This window comes from Physella acuta, unplaced genomic scaffold, assembly GCF_028476545.2.
Source record: "Physella acuta isolate Inbredline_101_S28 unplaced genomic scaffold, ASM2847654v3 ptg000418l, whole genome shotgun sequence".
Lineage (NCBI taxonomy): Eukaryota > Metazoa > Mollusca > Gastropoda > Physidae > Physella > Physella acuta.
Genome location: NW_026731937.1, coordinates 457,353 through 481,209, shown reverse-complemented (window position 1 = coordinate 481,209; position 23,857 = coordinate 457,353). Strand labels below are relative to the sequence as shown.

The following is a 23,857-nucleotide window of genomic DNA, read 5'->3' as shown; positions in this document are numbered from 1 at the left end:
AGAGAGAGCGAGAGACCGAGAGACAGCGAGCTCAGCCGTCGCCTTCCTATATATCCCCTTCGTATTCGTAATCGTATTCGGTTCTATCATAATCGTAATCGTAATCGATTCTAATCGTTGCATCAGAATGTTAATTACGCCGCTTCTGTCGTACAGTCCGATTTAATAAGCCATCTGCATCCTGTCACATCAAAGTTGACAGACCGTATTGCGTTCTTATCGTATCGCTTCCCAAGATACTACGCCTTGGCTTTCTGATCGTTATCAGCCAACACCTGTGTTATTGCATCAGTCGTGTCAAAGTTGACAGCGCTGTACTGCGTTATGTCTCTGGTAACTTCCCCTAGTTACATATATATATATATATATATATATATATATATATATATATATATATATATATATATATATATATATATATATATATATATATATATATATATAATTTATTTATGGGCGAAGTTTAGAAAATCTATGGGTTGAAAATTGTGCTCACACCAAACAGTCATGAAAATGCGTTGTTGTTTTTTCCAATCCACAGCGCTGGTAGCTGTCCTTTCGATGTTCATGTACGGCATGACGTTCTTCCCCGTGTTCGCCTCACTGGCGCTGGGCACGGCGTTCTCCTACGGCCTGGGTTCCCTGTACGTCTGGATGTTTTTGGTGCTGGAGTTCTACAAGGTCGCGGAGTGCCCGATGGATGGTGTAAGAATCATTAGGGGTTTTATGGGGACACAGCTAGGACCAGGGTTAAGTCGTGGCTATAGCTGTGGTTAGGGCTAGGGCTAGGGCTAGGGCTAGGGCTAGGGCTAGGGCTAGGGCTAGGGCTAGGGCTAGGGCTAGGGCTAGGGCTAGGGCTAGGGCTAGGGCTAGGGCTAGGGCTAGGGCTAGGGCTAGGGCTAGGGCTAGGGCTAGGGCTAGGGCTAGGGCTAGGGCTAGGACTAGGACTAGGACTAGGACTAAAGCTAGGGTTACGGCTAAGACTAGGGCTTGGCTTAAGGCTAGGGCTATGTAGGGCTAGGGCTTTCGTGTAATGCCCACATTCTTTTTTCTAATGATCGCCTCCTTTCTTTTAATCCCCAACGGGTTTTTTTCAGATCTCCAGAACTATTCTTCTGGTCCGCGCCTTGCCGAGTCTGGCGTGCCTCACTTACCTCAGCATCTCCTTGCCGCTCCGGTTCGGCATCGCCTGCTATAGACGCCGGCTCCTGCTGCCGACCGTTGACCTACCCCCAAGGACGGAGACCCTGGAGGACATCAAGGAGTCCTACCAGGGCGCCCATGTGAGGACATTGCTGAAAAAACCTGAACAGAACAAGTAAGCATCGGGATTTAATGTGTGTGACCCACCTAGGTTATGAGAGTCCCTAGCACATTCGCTTGATAGGATAGTGTGATGTATATATATATATATATATATATATCTTTTCACGCATCTTGTCGGAGCGGTGAGGGTAGTATTATAATATATATGACCAGGTATGGTTTGGTTCTTTGATCTCAAAAAACGTTAGCATGATTTCGCTGGGAGATCTAGTTCCAAAGCCTCAAAAGTTTGTTTAGTAAAAGATATATCAGTTCCAAAAAGAAGCGCTCTAATTGTTATATGTCTTAGTTAAACAATTTTTAAAATGTGTTTAATATTTAAAAACATTAGTTGCTTTTCATCCCTCTATACGAAATGTAAATTCGATTCATTGATATGATTATTGTTTTTATTATTTAAAAATACATTAATCGCTTTTCCACCACAATGCAAAATGTAACTTGTATTCATTGATCAGAATATTGTTTTTTAAAAAACATTAATTGTTTTTTCACCCACTATGCAAAATGTAGCTTTAATTCATTGATATGGTAATTGTTTTTATTATTTAAATTATTTATTTATTTCACCCTCTAAGCAAAATATAACTTTTATTCATTGATATGATTATTGTTTTTATTATTTTAAAAAATTGCTTTTCATCCTCTAAGCAAAATATAATTTGTATTAATTGATATGTTAATTGTTTTTATTATCTGTTTAGACCAGTCGTTGGACTGAAAAATAAAATAAAAGAAATTCTTGTCAACAAGTTCAATGATCTTGTTTATCACAAACAGACTGGTAGGTTGAAGTATTTATGTCAAGTATATGATTTTGTTTTGTTTCGTGAAGTTCGTTTGCTAACTTTAAAAAATCGTGTACTTAATTTACCAGAAACATATTTTAAAATTTGAAATTTTATTTAATGTGTCGTTGTTATTTAAAGTTGGAGTATTAAAACAAAATTTAAATTAATGTTATTTTCTTTTGTGAAGTTCGTAAACTAACTTTTAAATAATCTTGCAAACTTATGTAACACATATTTTGAAACTTGGAAAATTAATGTTATATTTGATTGTTGTTTAAACATAATTTAAATAAAAACTACTTTAAAACTGCTTTATTTCAGGCTTTAGGTACTCCTCGAGATTTATGACAGTAATGTTTGTAGGAACTTGTGTCATTTATGTGGTATGTTGTATAGCCTTATTTGTGTCAAGTTTGATTTTTTTTTAAATTTATTTTATTTTAATTTCGAGTGTATTTTAAAGCGTATTTTGTTAATTTAAAAAAATGTTTTATCTTTTTAGCGCAATTTCCATACTGACAATTGCGATTATTAACTCGTCATTTCTGGATGTATGAATGGATGGATGTGTGTCCGCAGCTTTAAGTCGTATCTCCTCCTCAACGAAGCAATATCGAGGGCTAGTTCCAAAGCAAATATGTTACGCAAGTTCCGAGGATGATTGGTGGGCCAAACAAATTCCCGGAATTCCTTCCTGGATTTCCCGGAAAAGCCAAAAAACCTCGAACAAATGCAGTTTTCGGCCCATATCTCGGCAACCAGACCACTTAGCGACTTGAAACATTTACCAATCGATTCCTGTCATAATTTAAAACAACATTGCCGAAGAAAGTTTTCAAAAATATCCTTGCGTTCGGTCACAAAAAATTGTTATGGATAACATAAGGAAATTGCGCTTAAATTGTCACTAGACTTTTTATTAACTTGTTTTATATATATATTATTTTAATTTCGAGTGTGTTTTAAAGCGTATTTTGTTAATTTAAAAAAAAATGTTTTATCTTTTATTTATTTTTTCTTAATATATATTTTTTTAAAATTTTGTTGCAGCTTACAGTTGAGATACTGGTTAGAACTATCATTATCTTCGATGGACTGACGGATGTGATAGCGTTTGTGCTAGAGGCCATTGATAAAATCATTGACGCATTCAACGAGATTCAACCCAGTCCCGAGGAGGAGAAAAGCAATGCCGAAGTCTATCTTGAGCTTGGAAAGACAATCACGGATATTCTTCAATGTATGATATTAACTCCGTTACTGTTCTAGTTTTTTTTTATACGAAGTAGGCGTATAGAGAAAGTATTGTAATCGTGCAAAAAAATTTTTTTTCGAGATTTTTGGAAATCTTGACGTTTTACACCTCCCTGAGTCGGAAAAACATAGTTTTGCAATCCTGTCCGTATGTCTCTCTCTCTCTCTCTCTCTCTCTCTGTGTGTGGGGGGGGGGGGGTGTGAATGTGTAAACACAATAACTTGAGTACCGTTACAGCTAGGTTGATGAAATTTCATATATAAGTATTTTATCAAATGTGTAGTTCTTTGTCAACTTTTCAGCGATTTCCGATAACCGGAAGTGGAATTTATTATACCTTCAATTTTTCAAAAGCCTATAAATTGAGTACTATTGCAGATGGATAAATTATCTGCCTTCTGTAAAATTTTGAGTAATTTCCGTTCAATGGAAGTAGTAATTTACGCTATTTCCGATTTTAAAAAAAATGCATGTGAATTTATAAAGTACTAATAATACACATTTTGTTTGGTGTTCACTTAGTGCGCAATTCTATTTTCTACGAGATTTTATTTTATTTTAAAAAGTTCAAGCAATTAAAAATGGTTTAAAAATACTGTCTATATCACGAGTTACCATCCCTCGCAGTGTTATATAAGAATATTCTAGAAAGTTTAGGGGAGATCATTCCCGGTTTGTTTATTTAAAATCATAGTTACGTCTCTTACTTGTTACCGAAGGCTCTGGAGGGGGGGGGGGGGCGGGGGAACTCTTTTTAATTAATAAGCCTTGTTTATCTATGTGTGTGTATGTTAGTTAGGGTACTTAAGGGAAAATATTTGTATGCATCAGGGACTCTTCTTAACATATGTGTGCCATGGCAACGGCAGCCATCTTGAAAACAAAAACATTTTATGGAGGTTTCAAGGTTAACATATATATAATAATAATATAATAATTGATCCTTCTTTTACTAACTCTAATAGAGTCAGCTGGTTAGTTTTTGTAGCAGAACACTCTAGAATTTTTTAGTAATTTTTAAAATTTGTATACTAGTAAGTTCAGCATTAATCTTAACGATATTTCATATGTCCCCGGGCGCCGACCCTAGGGGAGCTAAAATAAGCTCATTATAGCTGCTATATTGAATTATAAATATAATATATATATATATATATATATATATATATATATATATATATATTATATATATATATATATATATATATATATATATATATATATATATATGGGGAGGGGTCACCAAATTGAAAGTTTGTCCCGGCGCCGGGGGTTGCTACGCCTCTGCTTTAGGCGTATCCTTGCTACAGTATATCTGACTCAATAGAGGGTTGGAAACAAGAGTGTTAATGAACTAGCAATATTGACATAGAGTTTTATTTCTACGGGTACACAAAATATTCGTAGAAAAGATAGCACCCCAACCCACCACTACGGCACTCTTCGACTCAACATTGACTTGACTTGGACTTAGTCCTCTTAGCTACCTCTGGAACATAGGACCTCCACCATTTCCATTCATTTCTTCCGACCCCCGACCGTTAATTTAGCAGATGTCGAAGCAATTTTGCTGTTAGTTTATTTAACAGTATCGCCCTGGCACCAAACCTAACCTTAACATTTCCAGTTACGATTTAGTACTGTACTGTAAACTGTCTAATATTTCACCTACAGGGTCTGTAATTGTGTCAATTTGTGTGGCGTTCGTGACTAGTATCGTTAATATCTTAAGCATGATGTCTTCCTTCAGGTATATAATGCTTAAACCAGTCAAAATTAGATATTCTTATATATAAATAAATAAATAAATATACACACACACATATATATATATATATATATATATATATATATATATATATATATATATATATATATATATATAATATATATATATATATATATATATATATATATATATATATATATATATATATATATATATATATATATATAATCAACCCCTAAAATTTATATATGTATATATATATATATATATATATATATATATATATATATATATATATATATATATATATATATATATATATATATATATATATATATTCCTTTTATTCTGTATTTTTTGCAGAACAAATTTGTATGCACTATACAGGGGAGATAATAGTCACATTCCTCCAGCTGCTTCAAAAAGTACTACCTCTTTATGTGTAAGTGTTGGTGTGACCCACCTATTACAGTACTGCGCTTGCCACGGTGTAACCACCAGTAGTGACCCTACAAATACTGTTGTATATATCATGGTTTATACAGCCTGAATGTTGGTAGTACCACTCTAAACGATGTTACCATATTTGTCATTGTTGTGTGAAACGTGTATAGAGAATGTGTTTTGAATACTGTTGATGCCTTGATGCCTTCTCGTTAACTACTAACATCTGCCTACAGGTTGGATGTATCAAGTACGGTGGGTTTCAGGTTGCCTACATAGTTTGGGGTGAGTAACTAAAATACTACTGTGGGGGGAGGGGGTTTGAAGTAAATTTCCCAATTTTAGAACCTGACGGTCTATGGGGCAAGTTACCTCGGCATATGAAGAGATAGTGTGGTGAGTACTATGCCCAGCCGCCTTTACTTTCCCTAACGTGGGTTGGGTACCCATCAGAGCTGGGTGAACTCAGGGACTGTGCAGAGGCTTATCATCTAATTTATGGTGTGATCTGCGGAGTGGAAATGTCACTTATTAAACATAACACTTGTAAATTATTAGTGATATTACTAGATTTGTAGCAAAAAAAAAAGTTTTATTTTTTTCAGTTTATGCTGTCTGTAAAAATCATCTACATCATTATATCTATAATCTAGACAGTTTGTGTTTTAGACATGTTAAAATTACTGACTGGGTACTTATTAATCCCTGAATTAGCTCCGTAGTGATTCCCTCAACTTAAAATCTTTGGGCTTTTGATACTATTTTCAACTCAGTTTATATCCTAAGAATATTGACTGTTTGCTTGAAAAGCTAATTGCTTATATTCTTTCTTCCGATAGCATACCTCATAAGCAGCATCATCCTGTTCATAGTCTGCTTGATTTTGTCCGTTTTTATCCTGTTACTTATGACAGGGCACACTGATTGGCTAGTTAACAAGGTGCTACAAGTATGGTAAGATTTAATTTCACGAGCTTATGCATTATTGTAGCTACATTTGTCTTGGTACTTATAATAAACCGGGAGTTATCTCCCCTAAACTTTCTCGAATATTGTTATATTTCGCTACGGGGGATGGCAACTCGGGATAAAAACACTATTTTTAATCCGTTTTTATTTTCTTAAACTTGTAAAAATAGAATAGAATCGGGTAGAAAATGAATTGCGCACCAAGTGAACGCCAAAAATCTGTGAATAATAGTGCGGAATATTATTAGTAGTTAATAAATTCACATGTGATTTTTTTTTTTGAGAAATCGGAAATAGCGTAAATTACTACTTCCGACCAACGGAAATTACTCATAATTTGAAAGAAGGCAGAAAAGTAGATTTTTTACTTATATTTGAAATTTCGTTCATCTATCTGAAACAGTACTCAAGTTATAAGTTGTTTTTTTTTAATTTAAAAGTAGAATAAGTTCCACTTCCGGTTACCGGAAATCGCTGAAACGTTGATACAAGAAATTTGTTATAATATTTAAATATGAAATTTCATCAACCTAGCTATAACGGTACTCAAGTTATCGTGTTCACAGACACACATACACACACACACACACTCAGACATACGGACAAAAATGCAAAATTATGTTTTTCCGACTCAGGCAGGTGTAAAACGTCGTAATAAGGTGTAATAAGTTCTCTTACTTTTTAATTCCCACGTTTTCTTTTACTTGCTTTCTCTGTTTTTTTGTTTTTCCAATCAAATCTTGCGATCGAAATTTCTGGCACTTCCCAGTTAGCTAGCGCGCTGAAATTTTCAGGGAAGCTTTCTTTTGGATGACCATAGAATATTCAATTGTTATTATTACTAAATTGATCAATGGAAACATTTTATTGAGCATTTTAGACCGCTATATAATCTATATATATAATTCTCCTCTGCGAGCCATTAGAAAAAAAACGAGCGACGCGTAGCTCGACTCTCTCTTGCCGCGCGCAGTGACGCGAACGATCCCACGTCGCGACAGGCTTAGGGGCAGATAATTTAGTTTGAACCGACTTTAAACTTACAGGAGGTAACTATTACCACTGGTGGCCAGTTTGGGGGAGACGATATGGTCGAGTGGTTGGGCACACGATTGCTATCCCACTCGACACGGGTTCAAATCTATGTGTTCTAGTCAGTAACCAGCCCTCGTCCTAACCGCTATCAACTAACCTCTGACAATCATTCACTTGCGATTGAGACCGAAGAAGAAAGGGTCTCTCGTTTTTTTTACGAGTTGTCTTTTTACGAGTTGTCTTCGTTTACCCAAAAAAAGTGAAAAGATAAAATCGATAGCAAGATTTTAATGCAAACAAACAGACAAAGACTAAAAAGTAGAAAATAATAATCATTAAAAAAGTTTTAAAAAACCCACGTTTTCTGATTGAACTAAAAAGTAGAAAATAAACGCTATACATCACAATAATGCAAGCGATCACTCTACTATAAGCGATCAAAAACGTGGGGCGCCGTGATTTTCTTACAGTTTCTAATACTGTTGACTCTCTACAAGCTCCCTAATAAAAGTCAATAGTATTATCTAATCAATAGTAATATAACTTTTACTTCGGCGCCCCACGTTTTTGATCGCTTATAGTAGAGTGATCGCTTGCATTATTGTGATGTATAGCGTTTATTTTCTACTTTTTAGTTCAATCAGAAAACGTGGGTTTTTTTTTAACTTTTTAAATGATTATTATTGAAATTAAGTTTTGTTATTATTTCTGTTTTATGGTTAAACTTTAGCTGGCCTAGGCTTAAGGAAAACTATACAAAGACAAACTATAGCCTACAATAAATGTTTGGGGGTAATTCTGTTGTTTATATAGGACGAGCCGATCCGCGGTGTATCATACGCCGCTATTTAGTTGTTTTTTCTACTGTTCAGTAAATCATAATTTGTGAATTCGACAGTACCAATGCTGCCACTGAAAATATTTGCTTTAAAACATTAACCCCCCCCCCCTTCCCCCCCCCCCCCCCTTCCCCCCCCCCCCCCCCCCCCCCGAAGGCAGCCTCCTCTTAGTTACCTCCTCTAAGTTTAAAATCGTATCTGCCACTAATAGCCGTCACCAAACCCGGCTTACATTTAGCGTGAACACAGGGGGGTGGAGGGTGGTAGCGAGAGAGAGGAAAAGAGGGGATTGCAAGGCGCTTGCAGCTTGTTTCCTAACGTCTCCCAGAAGAGAATTATATATATAGATAACGCGGCAAAGCTTTAAAGCTGGCCTAAACGAAGGCGAGCCTAGATTATCCCAGAACCCATCCAGCTATGATCGGTCCAGAAACTTTGTGTGGATAGTTATCCACAGCTGCCTGGTATTGTGCTGACCACTCATTACTTTTTATCAAGTACATCATAGAAGATTACATAATGAAGATATTTAAGATTATTTTTTTGCTATTAGGTGCAAAACCTTGATCTCACCAACAGTCTAAGAGCATATATGTCTATTTGGTTAGTGGATAAACTGTGATTTTTGTCAACAGGCCCAGTGTTCTTGTGGCTATTGGGCTCATGATTGCTCAGATCCTCCTGGCGAAATTTTTGTTTCTTCAAGATCGTGGTCAACATTTGCGTTTAGACAACAGGTGAGTCTTTTAGACAGGTGGGTTGGTTACAGGTGAGTTCGTTACAGGTGGGTTGGTTACAGGTTGGTTGGTTACAGGTGGGTGGGTTGGTTACAGGTGGGTTCTTTACAGGTGGGTTGGTTACAGGTGGGTTCGTTACAGGTGGGTTGGTTACAGGTTGGTTGGTTACAGGTGGGTGGGTTGGTTACAGGTGGGTTGGTTACAGGTGGGCTGGTTACAGGTGGGTTGATAACAGGTGGGTGGGCAGGCTTGTTACAGGTGGGTTGGTTACAGGTGGGTTGGTTACAGGTGTGTGTGTTACAGGTGAGTCTCAGTTACTTGTAGCTATTACGAGTGAAAGGTTAAAGTTAAGTAACAGAAGAACTTGTCAGAACATTCACTGACAATATTTTACTCTAACTCTAACCATCCCAGGAATTTCTTCTTCATCTTCACCTACTTCATGTTCTTCTACAACATCTTCCTTGGTCTGGTCTCCTGCCTGTTGAGAATTATCAAAGCCATGTTGGTTGGGACTCTATTTTTAGCTCGACTGGACAACAGCACCCTGCCTCGGAAATTTGAATTTCTTGACCCAGGTTGGGATTTTTTCTACTTACCTCAATAATCATATCATTTTAATACATAACTTGACAGCTTTCTACTTTATGGTTACGTGTTACTAATGTAAAATATGATCTTTTTTTTTTAATTTAAAGATTTTTTTTTTGTAAAATTTGAATTATCCCTGTTGGCAAAACGCTTGAATAAGGGGAGACACTACCATCTATCTATATACTACTAAAAGTCAAGTTTGTTTACATGTTTGAATATTTATTTTTTTGTTTGTTTTTTTGTTTGTTTTTTTGTTTGCCTGATCGACTATTGTGATATGTTTGACTCTATCTGGAGAGCTGTAAAATAGTATGTAGGTAGAGAATAATTTTTTAATGCAGACAGACTGTTAATCACAAATTTATTTAAAGACGTTAATTAATTTATTGATTTATTCATAGTTAAATTAACCGTATTTTTTTAAAAATGTTAATACTTTGAATAAACTTTGTGGGGATAGTGACGTCCCTTGATGTGTTTACTTTTTGGTTCAATAAAAATGGCGGACTCATCATAGACTTTGTGGCCCATTCAAAAGTTTAACGCGTTACAAAGCTAATTTTCTGCCGGCTATAACTTAAACAATACGTCCGTTTGCTGTATTTATTACGTTCCAACACTTATATCAATTTTCAACTGTCTTTTTCATTTAGTTTTACGATAAATTTCTCTAGATCTAAAGATCAGCTGTCGAAGGGAAGTTATGAATCTAGCCTAGATCTAGATTCTAGGTCACTACTAGACTCAGTGTAAATTCTAGATCTAGACTTAATGTAAATTCTACATCTAGAATCTATTTCAGGCCTTAATACATCTAGAATCTATTTCAGGCCTTAATTATTTTATATAAATCTTTGTTTGGCTAATTTAAGATTAAATTTAATTTGAAAGTTACTACTACTAGATCTATGCGAGACTCAAAAGTATAGTATAAAAATTCATTTGTGACGTCACGAGTAAATAGCTAAGTTGGTAGCGTAGCCCGCTCTCATGTGGGTGGCACAGGTTCTAGACCAATATGTCAATGATATTTTTTTTTCAATATTTTTTTTTTAGATGTGAATAATAAAGTTGCCTATCTGAACTTGGCAGGATACAGGGCAGGTGAAGTAGAGTTCATCTGTTTCTTTGTCCTAAGCATATGAAAGGATAGTGTGGTCAAAGACATGCTCGGCTGGAATCGTTTTTTAAACGATAAAAACATGTTGTCTGAGACTTGGCGGGACACTGGGCAGGTAAAGTAGAGTTGAGTAGGTCCCATGTGACGTCAGTATATGAAGGGATAGTCCGAAATCGGTGTTTTCGGTGTTTTTAAAAGATAAGAAACATATTTTTGAATGTGGGGTCTGTTTTTTGTGACGATAAGTGACACTGCAGTAGCGTAGCGAGGAGGGGGGGGGGGGGGCGGGAGGGGAGGCGGGGGGGGGGGACGGGAGGCGGGGGGAGGTGGAGGGGGGAAGGGGGGGCGGGGGGGACATATGTTGGGGCGCCAAAATGGTTTGGAAAAATAAATTGAAAGGTTGAGGGGGGTTCAAATCGAAAGTTTGAATGGGGGGGGGGGGGTGCACATCAAAAGTTTGAGGGGGGGGGGGTTGAAAATCGAAATCTTGGGGGGGGGGGGGGGGGGTTAAAATCGAAAAGTTTGTCCCCGGGCGCCGGGAAGGGTCGCTATGCCTCTGAGTGACAGACGTGATGTTTTTTTATGGATGACCCCCGAAACCCACAGTTATCCAACGGATGACGGGTATTCTAGTAAAATATTTAAAATTTTACTGTTGTTTTTTTTTTTTTAAATTTCATATAAGATATTTTTTACTAACAACAGAAACACATTTTTTTAAAATAACATTTAAATAAAATAGCTTACATTAACATCGATTTTTAATAGACTACTTCTGTTTGTAAATAAATTTCAAATTTGTTTCAATTTTTAGTAAACGTAAAAATAAAACAGAATAATATTTTATTGTATTATAATATTTATTAGTTATTATGTATGAAATAAATAGTGTATGAATTGTCATTTGTAAAGTTTGCGATCATGATGAAAAGAATTTTTTCATAACAACTTCTTTTTAATTTCATGTATGGATGAAAATTAATGTAAATAATCTTTTGTGTTCTTGTTTTAAAATATTTATTCTTATACTCTTTGTCAACAGGCTTTGCAGCTTATCAGGGCTACATACACATGGAGGCAGCCCACACGCACCCAGTAGTGAATGTGTTCATTAGACTTCTCATTAGCTTAAGCAAGTCCCGTGCCACCCAGAAAGAGAAATACAGTCTCATCGATATGCCAGATGTTGACGATAAAATGAAATTGGAGTTACAAGCCAAAGAGGCCAATGGTAAGACTCTAAACACGTGGTTTTTAAAAGTCTTAAGTTTCCTTATGCAAAGATTAATTCGTTGTTTTTTTTTAAAAATAGTTTAACACTCAAAATGGATTTAATAACTTGTTACCAAAATTATAGTCATTAAATGGTTTCATTTTATGTTTCAAATACCATATTTAACCATTAACATATTTGCTTAAAGATTTCAAATTTAATTAAAATAAATAATTAAAAAAGCGAACTAATATTTTAATAAATAAAAAACAGAAAAAAGACCAGTGAATGTTGCTGCAAGGTTTAACTGGCATGTCACCTACACACTTCTGCATAATCCTACTGTAAGTCAATTTTATAGACCTATTTATGACAATAAAGTACTTTCAGCATTATATTCATCTGTTTATACTACTCTTGAAACATTACCTATTAGAGTTTGTTACATGCAAAAAAAGAAAAGTAAAGTATCCTTTCGAACGTTACTGTCCAGGGTGCAGGTGAAGTAGATTTCACCTGTTTTAGTGAGCTCAGTTTAATATGGTCAGCACTATGCCCAGCCTAATTTACTGTCCCTAACATGAGTTAGGTACCCAACACAGCATGGTGGATTCGGCGACATCCTATCTACTCGAGCCCGAGATCCGAGCTCGGATAATTTGGGTTAGCAATCTAATGCTCTACCATTCGACCCTCCTTCCCATCTGGGTACATGAAAGGAAGTTTAAAGCATAAAACATAGAACTTAACCCTACCATTTCAAAAGTGTTTTTAATAGTTTACCATTCGACCCTCTTTCCCATCTGGGTACATGAAACGAAGTTTAAAGCATTAAACATAGAACTTAACCCTACCATTTCAAAGGTGTTTCGTATACTAGTGGGAACTGTATTTCAATATGACAATTTTTGCATACAGCAGTTCTTTACCATACTATTTAATTTTTCAGTTTATAAAATGGCCCCTAATTATTTCAAATTATGACTCATTATTGTACCTCAGGTGAGGCTTTACAGAAGGGGATTCATGCAAGCTTTAAAGATAGCACAAAGGGATGGCTTGAAGGTTCCTATTAGTGACAAGCCTATAACAAACTTCGACCTTGTGAAAACACAAGAAGAAAGAGAGAAGGAAAGACAAGAGGAAATACAAAGAATCCAGTCTGAACATGGAATTAAAGATGGCTTTTCTATGTTGAACTTCAACAAAAACAGCAAAGGTAATTCTGGACACAAAGAAGGAAAGACAAAGAAAAAGAAAGGGTTTGGCTGGTTCAGAGGGAAGAAAAATGCAGTCGAAACTCAAAAGTCTCTGAGTTTTGATGAAAAGGAAAACGACATCAAATCTCTGACGACACAGGATGACGATGAGAGTTTAGACACCAATGAAGAGTTCAGCGATGCGGATGGAAAATCTGAAAAGTATGTTGAGACAAAGGAGAAACCTATAGAAGCTCTAGCCTAAATCATTCTTACAGTTTTATTGTTCATGTACATATATCTGTTAAATTTCACCTTTTAAATCTGCTAAAAACTGTTTAAAAAATAGTGTTTTACAGGATAATTTTGTCTGCAATCTTGAAAATAAAATAGGCCTATCGTGTCCATTAATCTGCTAAATACTATAAAAAGCGTTTTAGTTTAAAAAGCTATTTATCAACTAAAATACAATATAGAACTATTCATTATTGTCTGTGATAAAATGTTAACCTAAGCTTATTGTTTTACTCCAACCTTATTTACAAAGGGATATTACTTGGACTTATTTTTCCTATAGCTTACCTAGGCTAAGTTTAGTTTTACTAGATAGACTGCAATAAACATACAAAACAAAGCTTGACTATGTATTATTTCATCTATGTGCAAAAGCACATAACGCTACTTTACTAAGAAATAGATTTTCAAAAAAGCTTGACTATTTATGTTCAAAAACACATAGCACTACTATAGTTGTATGAAGAAATAAATTTCCAAAAAAACTAGATTAAACTTGACTGTAAATTATTTTACAAGATCAGGTAGGAGGTTACATATGGTTGGGTTCATTATAACAATTAGTGTAAGAGTTAGTGTTGATATGATCCCATTTAAAAAATTGTAACAATGTTTTTTGTTAATAGTAAGGTTCAATGTTTAGTTTGCAATGTACACCCTTAAAATGCTAAGTAATTTAACTTTTAAATTAGTTCAATAATCAAGATAATTTTTTTTGATTAAAGTAAAATATATGTAGTATATAAATAATATTTTTTTTTAAATAGTAGGTTTACCTCTACATAATTCATTAAATTGTTTGCATGAATGTTATGAGCATTTCTAACATAATTAATTCATTTTAAAAGTGTACTTATATGTTGTTATTAATATATAAAAATGTTATGTTTATAACAACAACAAGCATATATTATTTAGCCTTGGCAACATTGTGTTTTTTGAGCTGATTAAAGTTATAGCTTACTACTGTTGTCGTGGCTAATTTGGACTGTTTACATATCTTAATCTATTTTCAAGAGAAATTATCTACTTTTTAAGACACACTAATCTATTATTTTAGTGAATACCTTTAATTCATGATCTCAGTTATACTAGCTAACATTTCTTTTTCTCAATAGTACCTTGCAGTTTTTCACCAAGTCTAGTGGAATAAAATGCGCTTTGATAAACAAAGGGAGGTTACTCTATATTCTATATTTAACTGTAGAGTTAATGAAACTCTTTACCACTGTTGTTACTGTTCTCCTTGTGGGTATTAACTTGTTTACTTCGGTGAAATAATTTTACTGTATTTTTAATGGGTTAACTTTGTCTATGTACCCGGTGGAGACTCGTTCTATTGAACTAGTTAAATAGACATGAAAATGCATGTCAGAAAACTAAATATTTAGAGATATTGGCATAATCTCTTTTCTGACTCCTGCTTCACTGTATCGTTATTTTATTCCTCGTTAACTTAGTATTGTTAGATAAATATCATATTTCATATTTTTAAAGAAAGAAATAGAATTACTTTGGTTTGACAGATTAAACCATGAATAGTATAAAGCTGTTAGCTAATTTTATTTATTATAGTTTATGTTTATTTATAATTATGCTGAAGTTGAATGACAAATCCTCCTAATTAGTAGGCCTATTCTAAAAATATAATAACATGAAATGTATTTATTTAAAATGGGTGAAGGAAAAAGATTAAACTAATTACTATTTTTATTGTATACCTATTAGTGTCACTTTTTTCATTGGTTATTACTCAATTAATTCCAAAATTTAACCTCTGACTGAGGGGGGGGGGGGGGGGGTGTGCAAATCAAAATCTCGAGGGGGGGGGGGTGCAAATCGAAAAGTTTGTCCCCGGGCGCCGGGAAGGGTCGCTACGCCTCTGCTTTAATATATGTATCATTATGTGTAGTTGTCTCTAATTAAGCTTGGGCTTTCATTACTATGCTCAGAGGCTGGTGCCTCTTTACTGTTTCTTTTATCCTTTCTTGGCTTAACACACACACAAAAAAACTATTACAACACCAGATTTTAAATGAATTGTTTCAATATAAAAATTAAATTTAATAAACAGGTTATTCATACATGCACCACAACTAACGTCTTCTAAGCTTCCGCGATTTTTTTTTACCCCAAATCCCTTCTACATCAATCCCTTCTACGCCGATCCCCTCCATCTCAAATCCTTGCTATTCCCAATCCCTAATACCATCATCTTTTATACTCGCAATCCCTGATATCCACAATCCCTACTGTCATAATACGTTATCCCACCATACTGAAGCAGAAACCTTCGTTTAAATATGTTATACCACCACTCTTCTTACTCTCGATACTAACTTTACTTTCAATAAGTAACAGCAATATCATATATTATAAAAAATAGATGACATCAATATCATATATTATAAAAATAAGTAACAGCAATATCATATATTTTAAAAACAAACCCTATCTTTTAATAACTTTATTACACGTTTACAATAAGCTATGCCTTACATAATTTGTTTTAACAAAATAATAATAATTTTACATTCCTTTTGCTAAATAATGTTGTACATGATATTCAAATGTGTGCCAGTAACTCAATGTGTCTTTTTCACTATAGGCTACGACGTATAGTTCTACAATGTTGATTGAATAATGATAAAATATTAGTTCATCTAAAGCTTTCTTGTTGATCCGGCAAGTAATTGTAAATTATAATGTATGTGTATATTATTAAAAGCAGTGATTGCTCAAGAAAAACTATCACTTTTAGAGTTTGTGCTGCAAAGATATTTTACCCTCTTCTCTACTGTTTTATTTTAAGATTTGTTTTTGTACACGCTGTACATGATTTCAATAAAAAGTTATAAAATGAAAAAACAAAATGTTTTCATTGAATAACATTAACATTTTATTTTTCATTGACATTTGTATTTATTTTATACAACAAACCTAGTGGTAAAATTTGCTTAGCATACCAATTCGGAAGATAAAATTGTCGTCACTATCATAGGTCAGAGGCGTAGCGACCCTTCCCGGCGCCCGGTGACAAACTTTTCGATCTGCACCCCCCATCAAGATTTCGATTTGCACCACCCCCCCCCCCCCGTCAAACTTTCGATTTGCATCCCCCCCCCTCGAGTTTTCGATTTGCACCCCCTCAACCTTTCAATTTATTTTTCCAACCCATTTTGGCGCCCCCTAAGGTCGGCGCCCAGGGACATATGTCCCCCCCCCCCCGCCCCCCCCCCCCCTCGCTACGCTACTGTTATAGGTTCAAGATACTAGCGTCGAGGACATAGGTCTTTATCGTTATTCTACGCTATGCTGTTTAGGAAGAGTAAGAACGTTGTACAACAACCCGCTTGTAGTCTAGTAGTCTAATATTCCTTTATTGGAATCCTGTCACCTACTACAAATATTTTTTACGGAAATGGCTTCTTTGAAAATCTGCTCCTAGACTCCCTGAGTCTATCCAGCTCTCATGGGTACCTGACTCTGAGTTGGCGAACAGATATGTAACTGGACACAGAACATGTCACAGTATCCATTCACATGATACATTCACAAAACCGGATGTGTTGTACCTTATGTGTAGTGTTTTTGTTAAACCTCAGGGGTAAATTTGATACGACACTGAGCTAGACAATGTCCTTTTTTTAATTTGATTACAGTACAAGTGTCGATGCACGTTGCTTGTCGCATTAGCTTTAGTTTTATATGTATCACTATTTCATAAACTATAAGAGAACTTTATAAATTATACACAGCTTTATAAATGACAGGCTACATTTACAAATTATACACCTCGGTACAGATGACACAAATCTTACAAATTACACTTAATTTTAAAAATTGCATGCATCATTACAAAATACACTCATCTTTAAAAACGATTCACCTCTTTATAAAATACACGCATATGTACAATTTACACAGTTCTTTACAAGTTACACATGTTTACAATATAAACATATATTTTCAATTTTAAAACATGTTCACAAAATATACATATCTTTATATATTTGCATATATCGTTAGAGATTAACAAATTACACACGTTTACAAATTATAAATGACTTTACAAATATACATAATTTTTTATAAACTACAAATCACTTTACAAATTACACACATTTTTACATGTTACAAACGTCTTTACAAATTACACATTTCTTTACAACCTAAACAAGTCTTTACAATTATCCTTACACATCATTTCAAATTACACACGACTTCACATCCATACGAACTAATTCCCCTCTCCATGCTCCACCGTACTTTATCTAAATTACCGCCCTTGCCCCAGTCATCGCCCTTGTCCTAAAAATTGTGTCAAGTTATGGCTGTGTGTGAAGACGGAGAGAGGGGGAAGAACTCGGGCTGTTCTCTTATGCAAGCGACCGCCATATTTGTTTTTTTTTTCTCCCCTGTGTACCAGAATCTCTTACCACTGTGTTAACGCTGAGCAGTAGTCGTTCGTTTTGTTTACGTTATAGGAAGCGTCTAAATACAAGTACGTCTTCTGGATAAAATACCGACATGGATGCAGACTTATAGTAAGTGCTGACCTCGTTGTGCATGTTAGCTAGATTTGTGTGGTTTTTCCTTGACTATGAATGTGTACGATCATAGTCTCTACTCTTCTGACCCGAGGCACGGCAGGTAAGGCGATTCGGTGCCGTGGTGGAGGGGTGGGTTCGGATCCTTTCTGGCTAAAACGACTTTTTTTTTCTAGGACTACGTATGTCTACGTCTGGCATTTTAATAATAATTTATTTCTATACTGCTATTCCCTGATCCAGTGGCGTAGCCAGGAATTGGTCATGGGAGGGGTTCAAATATTTTTCCATATGTATAAAATCATATATATATATATATATATATATATATATATATATATATATATATATATATATATATATATATATATATATATATATATATATATAAATGGGGTGTGAGTCCATGGGAGGGGTTATACCCCCTAACCCCCCCCCCCCTTGCCTACGCCACTGCCATGATCTCTTCGTTTCGTATACCGTTTTACTTCATCAGCTTTTGATTTGCAGTACAGTATCGTTCCTTAATGAATAGAGACGTGAACATGCACAAATTACATTACTCGAAAGGAATAAGGATGTGTTTAATTATTTTGGTATAAAAAACAGTGGCGGTCGTATATAGCAATGGTACATTACATAGCCCTTTTCTGTTTACTCTATTACAGAGGCGTAGCGACGGGGTGGGGGATGGGCTGCGGGGGGGGAGGGGGTACACATGTCCCCGGGCACCGACCCTAGGGGTGCCAAAATAAGCTCATTTTAGCTGCTATTGTGAATTATAAATATAAAAAAAAAATTATTGGGGGGGGGGGGGGGGGGGGGCAAATTGAAAGTTTTTCTCCGGGCACCGGGAGGGGACGCTACACCTCTGCTTTATTAATAAGTTCTCCAATATCTGCTCTGCTGTTTTGTATGTTTGGGCGAACCAGTTTATACCGCTGACTTTCACATTACTTTTTAAAACGTTTCTAATGATGATATAATAAGCTTAGAGGAGGCTGCCTTCACGGAGGGGGGGGGGTGGGGTAAGGAGGGTTTCAGTAATATAAAGCAAATATTTTCAGTGACAGCATTGGTACTGTCGAATTCACAAATTATGAATTACTAAAAAGTAGAAAATAAAACTAAATAGCGGCGTGTGATACGCCGCGGGTCGGCTCGTATCAACTCTACTTCATCTGCCGCATGTGTCTTTGACACGAACGGAAAATGATGATGATGAATAAATTGTGTTTTTTTAAGTTGGTGGTTGAAGTGTTTATTACCATGAGAACATGCTATCGGGTTTATGGTTCATGGCGGTTTCTTATCTTTTGTCGTATAAATTTGCCCAAGGTCGATGCATGTTCTTTACTTAAGATAAAAGCTACAAAGAAAATAAATAACTACATGGAAAATCGTAAAACATTTCTCTTAGCTCTGCTAAACAATAGTATGTTGGTTAAGGTTTTAGTTATACTTGGGACTATGTTCGTGCTTAAGCATATATTTTCTTTCAGACATTTTTCTCCGGTGTCGGGGTTGTGGGGGAGGGGGGGGGGGCTCTGGAAACTTCCGGTGCACATTTGTTAACGTATACAACGTCTATATTTTCTACATAATTTTTTTTGTTGAAAATCCTATTTGTCCGTATGTGTGTATGTGTGTGTGTGTGTGGGGGGGGGGGGGGGGGGGGAATCTGGCACTGGTTCATGTGGAAATATGTCTAAAAGAGACAGCATAAGCTTAAGTACGATTGTCATAAAATAATAAATATTTAATAATAAATAAAATAAATAAATAATTACAAAATAGTCCAAAAAAAAATATTCCATAATTGTTATTGCTAGGGATAAGGGTATGCCGTATAGATTTTAATCTACTTGGTTATGAGGTTACGAAATGTAACGCAGAGTACTTTTTATTTTATTGCTTGAGTGAGAGCTAAAAACCGGGTTTGGGTGAAAATCACAGGTAATATATTGGCACCATGTATGAACACATGAGAAGAACTAATATGAACTATTTAGGGTGGGGGAGGGGTGGGGTCTGTAGAGAGAACAGCTGTCTCCGACTACTGATCTCTGTAATATCCCATATCCCCATCGGTCTTCACAAACTGAGGTATGATAAAAATAAGGGAGACAACCCAAATTCCAGCCTAACTGCTGAAATACCGATCACTCTCTGCGTATTCGACTCACGGTTTAGGAATGACCCAGTGACCTAAATACTACTCAGCTCAATATTAGCTCGCGCTGACTACTAACTGATGAGCGAGAACCGAGACCAGTCATCCGCATCGCTCGCCTACACACCGTACAAGCAGGTGCTGGGCAGAATTTCATAGTTTTTCCGCTGAGTTTATTTTTTAAATTGGATTACTGTATGTGTAACATGTGATGACATTAGTGTGATTTATCGATTCTTTCATTGTTAGCTTATAAAGGTAATCTGTTCAACTAGTTTAATCTTCATGTTACTATCCCAGTATACTTTACTAATATAGCTTTAGGTAAAAGGCTTTTTTTGTTTTGATTTTCTCGTATACGAAGTTTAAAGAAAATGCCGTCATTGTGCAAAAAAAAAATAATAATTAAATTAATAAATAACTACATCGAGATGTTATCCAATCGCGAATTTTTAATCTCCTTGAGTCGGATAAACCTAATTTTGCAAATTTGTCTGTGTATATGTCTGTTTGTGAACACGGTAACTAGAGTACCGTTTCAGTTGTGTTGAAGAAATTTTATACAGGCCGATAAATATTTTTTTCAAATTTTGAAAGATTTCCGGTAACCGGAAGTGGTACTTTGTTTCCTAGGGAACTAGATAACTTGAGTGCTGTTTCATGTAAGTATAGCATATTATGCTTAAATTACTTTCAAATTTTAAAGTAACCGCCAATATCGATGAGTGGTTGTTTACTCTATTCCTGATTTATAAAATACCGATAACTTGAGTACCGTTTCAGGTAAAAAAAAATTTCCCTTTCAAACCTGGCAGTCTATGGGGCAAGTGAAGTAGAGTTCACTTGTTTCTGTGACATCGGCATATGAAGAGTTAGTGTGGTCAGCACTATGCCCAGCCGCCTTTACTTCCCCTAACGTGAGTTAGGTACCCATCAGAGTTGGGTGGACTCAGGTACAGAGTTTCTTCCAGGCATCTCTTCGGGGGGGGGGGGGGGGGGGGGCGAAGCCCCCCCGAAAAAATTTTACCGCCCCCCCGAACGAAATGAAATTTATATAATTTATATAGAAAATATATACTTTTAACAGTGTCCGCCCCCCCCCCCCCGGAAGAAAGTTTACCGCCCCCCCCGAAGATTTCAAGTGCCCCCCCCTGGAGAAAAAAGTCTGGAAGAAACACTGCTCAGGTACGGTCTACTGACTTGAACCCGGATTCGAACTCGAGACTTACGGGTTATCATTCCAGCTCTCTATCGATAGACCACTCCGTCCCACCGTTTCAGGTAGGTAGACGAAATTACACACAAAGGTATGAGATCTTATTCACTAGTTTCTGTGAAATTTCGATTGATTTGTCGTGAAGTAGTAGGCCTACTACAGGCTAAAAAAAATATCTTTGAATAGTATTTATCTTGATATATCTTGATATATCTGTCACTCTTCCGTCATCGGCGGAAAATTTCTGTTTTAAAATATTTGCAAGAAAATGTTGATACGTTTGTTATGCATTTTGATTTTTATACAAAATTAGTCTTTTTAACTGCTTTAAATGTTTTTGAATTAAGATGTAGGCCTAGTCAGTTTTTTTAATCGATAATATCAACTCCAAAAAGAGAAGAAAAAAGAAACCAGAGTTATTATAGCACTGACTAGTAGGCCCATATGTGTAGCTTAGTCATTATTTGATATGAACCACTTTGCAAGTATCTGAAATGAACAACTTAACAACTATTTCAAATAAACCACTTAACTATATTAATTTTTAACGACATGGGCATTTAACATGTTTAAACCCCCACCCTATATCCCATGGGGACTATTCCAAATCCTGCTCTATGAAAAGCAGTCTTTAAAACACATTACAATTTTGCATTGATGCAGCCCAGCCACACTCGATTACAACGCCTTATATTTTAACATGTTATGAATCATATTTCCGAACTGAACGTCGAGTTAAACGGGTCGACGATTAGTTTATTATTATTTTTGTATTCATATCTCGTCTCACGAGAGTAGCCATTGTCCACCCCCGCGCTGCGATTTTCTAAACGTTGCTATGGCAACGGCACATGCGAATGGTTGTGGCTTCGTACCGGTCAGTGCTCGGTGTATCGAATGCCACTGTTAGTGTGCTAGCTATTACTGTCACGTTTGTCAGTGTGACAGCTAACACTATGCCAACATAGTATCCACTGGCATGAAATTTGTGTGTTTTACTGGTGTTCTATAAAACGTATTCTCACTGAAGGTCCACACCGTTGGTCTGTTTTTGGAATACGGACGTCCTAGACATCCAAATAACAAAAGAACATGAGTCACAAAATATAATGAAACATCAAACCACAAACGTGCATCCAATGATACATTGATAGGGCCTGCTTACTTTATATTAGCAGTAGGCCTACAATCTAAAGAAGAAAGGATAACCACATCAACATACCAAAACACAAACATATAATCCTAATTTTTTTTATTGCAAAGCCTCGTGTATTTATACCACAGATGGGAGTAGGGATGGTTTATAGTTTTCTTGTATTTACGGCAAAGGGGGGGGGGGGACGTTAGATGCAGGAATAGAGCAATAGCAGATACCTCATTCCATCTTTGGGACGTAATGGTCTAGTGGCAGAGAGCGAGACTGCTAAAACGTAAGTCATGAGTTCGAATCCAGGTTCGTCAGTAGACCGTCTCTGAGCCCTAGCAGCTGTGACAGGTATTTAGCTCATGTTAGGGAAAGCAAAGATAACTAGGCATAGTGCTGACCACCCTATCCCTTTATATGCCGAGGTAACAGAAACAGGTGGACTCCACTTCTTCCATAGACCGTCAATTTTGTATGGGGTGCTTTACTTTTACATTTATGTTTATATTCCATCTTTGAATACAATAAAAGCCTTAAAATTGTTTCTAATGTAATGTTATTCTCGTAATAAAGTAAATTGATTTTTGTAACTAAATAAAAAGGAAACAATTAAAGCATTAATTATAATGTAGTAACCCAAAGCAATTTTTACATCCATCAGACTGACATAAATGTATATACGAGTCTCTTAAGTTCTAATGTTACATGGTGATTTTATTCTGTTTGGTATCACTTCAATCAACAATATCTGCATAGAAAGTGGGACTATCTTTAGATCTTGTACCTTTCAATAAGAAACATGAATTGTTCAGTCTTAGCAGCTGTTATACATTCGTGAACCCCGTTGATTAATTGTTTATATATTATTTAAAAGAAAACATGATACCCTGTCACTTAATCCCCGAGGTTTTATGCCCGACACTCAATCCCTGATACTTAATCCCTTTAAAATTTAATCCCCAGAAGAATAATCCCTAGACTCTTAATCCTTAATATGAAATAACTAGAAAAATGATAATAACATCAACCCCGCTCTGATTTTCGTGAAGGAAAGTAAATGCGGCTGGGCATAGTGCTGACCACACCATCCTTTCATATGCCGAGGTTGAGAAACATTTGAACTCTACTTCGTCTGCCCAATGTATTGCTAGGTCTAAAGATGAATCTTTACTTATTTTATACGGAGTAAAACGCATTCAAAATCATAAAATACATTTTTTATGACCTAA

General features: G+C 35.8%; 1 protein-coding gene across 1 annotated transcript; it reads left to right on the top strand.

Annotated features, from left to right (window-relative positions):
• The first annotated feature begins 549 nt into the window (after positions 1-549).
• Positions 550-13,516, top strand: LOC131942665 (stimulated by retinoic acid gene 6 protein-like). Its single transcript, XM_059302566.1, has 14 exons — positions 550-705; positions 1,098-1,318; positions 2,031-2,110; positions 2,439-2,500; positions 3,168-3,357; positions 5,047-5,122; positions 5,465-5,543; positions 5,782-5,830; positions 6,385-6,499; positions 9,024-9,125; positions 9,540-9,703; positions 11,882-12,070; positions 12,326-12,396; positions 13,055-13,516. Exons 1-14 carry the CDS (start codon positions 562-564, stop codon positions 13,514-13,516), a joined length of 2,004 nt encoding a protein of 667 aa, XP_059158549.1. The 5' UTR covers positions 550-561.
• Positions 13,517-23,857: the final 10,341 nt, after the last annotated feature.